Source organism: Canis lupus, chromosome 30, assembly GCF_003254725.2.
Source record: "Canis lupus dingo isolate Sandy chromosome 30, ASM325472v2, whole genome shotgun sequence".
Taxonomy (NCBI): Eukaryota; Metazoa; Chordata; class Mammalia; order Carnivora; family Canidae; genus Canis; species Canis lupus.
In genome coordinates this window covers 10,213,870-10,220,008 of record NC_064272.1, presented here as the reverse complement: position 1 = coordinate 10,220,008, position 6,139 = coordinate 10,213,870, and the positions used below count along the sequence as shown (strand labels likewise).

Here is a 6,139-nt window from a genome sequence, read left to right as displayed (position 1 = left end):
TTCTCAGCGTCCGAGGCCGGGCCACGCCTCTCTTCGTCGCTGGGGGTTCCGGCCACGCCCCCTCCGACTCCCGAAGCCTGGCCCCGCCCCCGAGGGTCCCGGCCACGCCTCCTCCCGCCCACAGATGCAAGGCCCAGTCAGAGTTCTTATTCATCATTCATTTATTTGATTAGCTGAAAGCACCCCACCTAAAGAAGCAGAGAACCCAGTACCCTGAGGGAAAAGTAGACCTGAGCTAATTATCTCAAGGGTAGTCAAGGTAGGGCCCAAGTTCACAAAGCTTCCCTGCCCCCAACGTGGCACCCTTGTGGGCTGCTGAATTCCACATACTGTGCTAGGTACTTTACACGAGGTAACCATAAAAAATACTCCCATACACACACCCAGTCCCTCACCTGTGGATCTCCTGATTAGGACTTTCTCTGAACAAAAGTAAATCAATCCTTTGCCTTCTTGGAGAAGGAAGGAATCATGGCATTATTTAGAGATTTTTCTGCAGTCCATTCTGTAGGAATCAGTAGTGGGTAATCCCACTCAACTCCCAGGTGTCCAGGGTGCAGCAGCTCCCTGAAGCTTGCCCACCATCACTGGCCTTCCACCTGCTGCTGGGGCAGAGGCCTGGGCCAAAGAGGTGGATGGTGAGACAAGGCCTTCAGGAGCTCAGGTGGCTTTTTAACTGTGCCACAAAGGTTCCAAGCTCAGTAGAGTTCAGAGTCCACACACTATGAATGATAACAGGTGTCAACAGTGTCAACCAGGTCCGCAAAGGGGAGAAGAAGAAAGCTAAAGTGCCATATGTCATATGAAGAAAGTAGCAGGAATAAATCTGCCAGATGTATAGCAGTAACATAAGTAGGTGAACAGGTATAATTTTCAAGTATTTTCCTTGATGGAGATGAGACCGGAAGTTGTGACCACAGCACCGCTGCAGCAAGCTCCAACACAGGTAAGCCATCAAGGGTATGTTAAAAAATACCAGCTGGAAAGAGAAGCAGAACAGAACCATTAGCTTATTAGTAAGACTTTAGAGGGTCAGGTCTCATTAACATATTATTGGCGGCTCCTAAAAATATGCTGCTCTGTCTCGGGGGTTAACTCTTTGATTCTTTATGCTTCAATCACACTTGCTTATAACACTCACAAGAGGTGACTTATAGTTAGTTGTGAATTTGCCTGAGTCCTTTAGTTCATCTTAAAAGTAGGTATCATTTATGTTGAGGCCCTCATTAATGTGTAAGGTAGAAATAAATTGAATATATGTATACACACACACACACACACACACACACACACTTCTTTTTGGCAGAGTGAAGGGGGGACTTAGGTATCAATAATTTTTTCTCATCTCTATATTTTTTATTAAAATTTTTTCATTTTAAGTAAACTCTACACCACACATAGGCTCAAACTCAGGACCCCAAGATCAAGAGGCATATGCTCCACCAACTAAGCCAACCAGGGACCCCCATTATCTCTGTATTTTTAGCTGAAGTAGCATGATAGGTACTGGAATATGAATCAAAATCTAAGCTTAGCTGCTGTATGATTCATACATCCATTCACAACATAATTACTGTGTGCCCATTACATGGCAGGCACTGTGCTAGGCTCTAGGCTAAGGACACAGTGGTAAATACTCAGAAAGCATGCATCATAGAGCTTACATTCTAAAAGAGAGAAGAGAGACAAAAATAATAATAATAAAGACAAAAGGTTACTATAGATTGTGATAAATTCAATGAAGGAAATAACTGGGTCATAAGAGGATAACTGAGAGATGGGTTCTCTGAGGCCTGAAGAACAGGAATGACTCCATGGAAGGAAGTGCATTCCAGGCAGAAGAAATATATAAAAACCCTTGAGGTGGGAGAGGCCTTGGTCTATTTAAGGCCCATGAGCCTGGAACATGATGAGCCAGCTGGAAACTGAGGCAGTCAGCAAGACCCAGATCATGTCACTGCTCTGCTTAAAGGATTTCAAGCTGAGGAGTGAGCCAATTAAGGTTTTAAAAGGACAAGAGTGGATGCTCTGTGGCAGACTGACCGTAGGGATGAAAGAACAGCAGTGGGAAGACAAGTCTGGAGTTCCTGCAGTAGCCCAGACAAGAAACAATTATAAGTTGGACTAGTGTGGTGGAAACAGATGGAAAGAAATGGTGGATTCAAAATATACATTGGAGAGAGATCAAACAGGGTATTACTTGCTAATGAATTAGATTATCAGGTATTGGAGGGAAAGGGAAAAATTAAAGATATATCCTAGAAAAACTTATTGAAATTGGAAAGAACTGGGGGACGAACAGGTTTGGAGTAGAAACTAAAGGTCCTATTACACAAATATTGAGATATCTAAGGGAAGATGTGAAATGGCAGTTGGATATATAGGCATTTGAAGTGCAGAAAGGAGGGCAGAGAGAACACATTTGGGAGCCCTGGGCCTAGATGATACATAAAATCCGCTAGTGGTATATAGTATTTATTAAAATATGAACATAAACCCCACCTTTTAGTAAGGCCCAGGTTTTATTTGGCATAGAGTACTCCTGAGACAGCCTCCATTTACATAATAGAAAACTCAGCCAGGCTCAGGACCTACTCACATACAAAATGTTGCTATTCAGAGAATGTTCTGGTCTGTGGTCAATGTTTACTAGCCAGAAGTTTTCCCTATGTGTCTCTTATCCTGCTGATCACCTTTTACTGCCCTGTTATGAGGCTGTGAACTCATTCTGAACAATGTTTTCAGATCTCTTCCCAAACATGAGATCATCACCTGAGATTTTAGTACCTTAGTCCCATTAGGTGAGTAAAATACATCACTCGGTAAATACTTTTCAAACCTATGTACACAGATTTGCTACAGAGCAGTTCTTTGTTTATTTTTTTTTTTTAAGATTTTATTTACTTATTTGAGAGAGAGAAAGAGAGCACTAGCAGCAGGAGAGGGAGATGCTGACTCCACGCAGAGCAGGGAGGCCAATGCAGGGCTCGATCCCAGGACCCTGAAGTCATGACCTGAGCCAAAGGCAGACGCTTAATCAACCGAGCTACGCAGGAGCCCCTGTGTGTTTCTTTTAAAGGAATCTTAATCCACATGTAAACCTAACATTTTCTTTCTTCATTATTATAATAAATTTTGGTTTACTTATTTATTCTACTATAAGTCCCTTATTTTATTTTTTATCAATGGAAAAGCACAGTAAAACAAACTACAAAGACAGAAACCTTTCACTTTGTATTTTTTTTATTTTTTTATTTTTTTCCTTTCACTTTTTATAAACCGTTCCTGCCAAAATGCATCTTAGATGTTTATGAGAGAGTGGTGGAAGAAAGAGCTTAGGAAGCACTGGAAAAACAAAACATCAAATGTTAAAGATTGCCCTGCCAGTAAATCAGGAAATATGATCTATGGTGTTTAGTTTGATGCTCTGGATTTAATTCCTAACTGTTACGCAATTAGTCCAAAAGGTCAAGGTATTCTTACATTCCATTTCTGATTTCTTACCTGCAGAATTCCAACTACAAATGTTAGGCTGCCTTGTAGGAAATGTCCATCAACAAATATCCCAAAGGAAAAGCAGCAACCCCATTTGCCTTTAGTGATCTCACCAACAAACCAGGGTCCTGAAAGAGGCAATGGGAAGGAAGAGAGATTAAATAACTATGATTCTGACTATATATATCACAAGGTGCATTTATAGGGATAAAAATAAGTATGAGAATAGTCATTGATAGGTATTTTATTGGCATAATTTTTCTTCTTTACTAATCTCTATGTTGCACCATATGTCCCAGCTAACCAACCACTTGCTCCTTTGCTCCACTTTTGTCTAATTATAGAATCATCTGAGTACATGCTGTACCTGAACAGATTCCAGAAACAGTTCAGAATACGCTCAGAAACTTCAGAAGATTCTGCTGCAATAATAATCTCAATACAATGCATTAATATTTCCTTTAAGAAGCAAAGAGGTATTCTATGGAAATTAATTTTCCAGATAACTGATATTTACTCCTTTAAGCAATAAAACTTCAACCACTTTCATCTTTAGTGCATCTAAAATGTACTTCTCTTTCTTATTAATTTTTTTTAAGATTTTCATTTATTTATTTGTGAGAGACACAGAGAGAGAGAGAGAGAGAGGCAGAGACACAGGCAGAGGGAGAAGCAGGCTCCATGCAGGGAGCCCGATGTGGGACTCGATCCTGGGACTCCAGGATCACGCTCTGGGCTGAAGGTGGCGCTAAACCACTGAGCCACCCGGGGTGCCCTCTTTTTTATTAATATTAATGAAAGTATTCTGATCTTTTCTTATGGACCCAAGTTATTTACTTTGTACATCAACTACACACTTGAGGTTAACATGTACAAAATTTAACTTGCTTCTTTAATTTTTCATTTAGAATGTCAGAATGACTTTCCTCTCCTCCCCATTATTTACTGCCCTTCTTAGTGTCCAGATTTGTGGAACTACTATATTGTCAGGAGTGATTAATGGCCAGTCAAGACTTCTTTCCTCAAAATGCAAATATATACTGTATCATTTGCTGAAGAATGAGGTTCAGCTTTAAAAAGTCATAGGTAATTTTCTCAGATATTATTATATAACCTCCACTGGATACACAGTCTAAAAAAGTGTTCTCCTTGTAAGTTTCAACTGTGAAACATGGAGCAACTTCGGTCCTTTTAATGTTTTCTTTTACAGCCAGGAACCAAATCATGTGCTTTTACCTTGTAGTGTAAGGCAAGTGTCTAAAATAGTTTCAACCTATCTTCTAACAAGGGAACTGATCTCCAAAGGGCCATCTGTGATAGCCTGGTACACAGAATTGTAGAGTGTTACACTTTTTATCTAATTGCTTTCTGTTCTCCGGTGGGAGTTACAAATGAGCAAAGAAAAGTTCTGAGGTAGCAACAAGTAGGCTAATCTACTCCTGACTTTTAGTCACTAAGGAACATTAGTAAAAAGCTTTAAAAACAGATTCACAGTGCTTCCTGCTTGCATAAGTGGCTAAACTAAGTATTAAGTATAATAATATAACAAAAGAACTTGGATATGCCTGAACTCACTGTTCATCTGTTTGTTTTTTTTTTAGCTGAGTTTTTAAGACGCATACATTAAGTAAATATTCACTGAACTCATGCTAGGCACTGTGATTAGTGCTAGGCAAAGAGATGAACAAGACAGACAAGACCTCAAAGGATATTCTAATGAGGGAGGAGATGATAAACACAGAAGATAATCACAGATTCTGCTAAAGTAATGAAGGAAATAAAAAAGTGTGATGAAATAAAGGATAAAACTTTAAAGTAGTTGAAGAAGGCTGCTCTGTACACACATACTAATTCTTTAATGGTCTTCTCAGCTTAAGTTAACTCAGGTCAACTAAATGTCCTTTAAACATGTTAGGAAGGGACTTTATTTCCCAACACTATATTCCAGGAAATGATTTATGCAGAAACCATGTGCCATTCATTATACCTGCAAAAGACATGTCAAAATTCTCCATATATATCCTTTGGCAGAATTCTGCACAATCTCAGATTTCCTAATTGACTTACCCAGTGCTGTATATAGGGTTAACAACAACACAGAATAGTAGAAGATGTTTAGTTTGCTCAGGACATGGAGGGAGAATGAGGTCAAATTTATAAATCCTGGAGACCCTAAACAGAATAAATTTGAAAAAATTCTAGTGAGCACATGCAAAGTTCAATTTCTTTTTTTTTTAAATTAGTTTGAGGTAGAGTTTAGTGATTTGTCAGTTGCATATAATACTCAGTGCTTATTACATCAAGTGCCCTCCTTCACGCGCATCACCAGTTACCACATCCCCCACCCACCACCCCTCCTGCAAACCTCAGTTTGTTTCCTAGAGTTAAGAGTCTCTTATGGTTGGTTTGTCTCCCTCTGATTTCATCTTATTTTATTTTTCCTTCCCTTTCCTTATGTTCATTTGTTTTGTCTTTTAAATTCCACATACGAATGAAATCATATATTTGTCTTTCTCTGAATGACAAAGTTCAATTTATTTTTTTAAAATATTTTATTTATTTATTCATGAAAAATACAGAGAGAGAGAGAGAGAGGCAGAGACAAAGGCTGAGGGAGAAGCAGGCTCCATGCAGGAAGCCTGAT

General features: G+C 39.4%; 1 protein-coding gene across 5 annotated transcripts in view; it reads right to left on the bottom strand.

Annotated features, from left to right (window-relative positions):
- Positions 1–143: 143 nt before the first annotated feature.
- The window catches only part of TMEM62 (transmembrane protein 62), a 46,701-nt gene continuing 40,705 nt past the window's right edge, over positions 144–6,139 (bottom strand). For all 5 annotated transcript variants that reach the window (XM_025473045.3, XM_025473047.3, XM_025473043.3 and 2 more), the window contains 3 exons: positions 5,563–5,667; positions 3,505–3,623; positions 144–979 (listed from right to left, as the gene is read on the bottom strand). In XM_025473045.3, the coding sequence (XP_025328830.1) occupies positions 653–979; positions 3,505–3,623; positions 5,563–5,667 (551 nt within the window). In that variant the 3' untranslated portion in view covers positions 144–652. The remainder of the gene's footprint in view (positions 980–3,504; positions 3,624–5,562; positions 5,668–6,139) is intronic.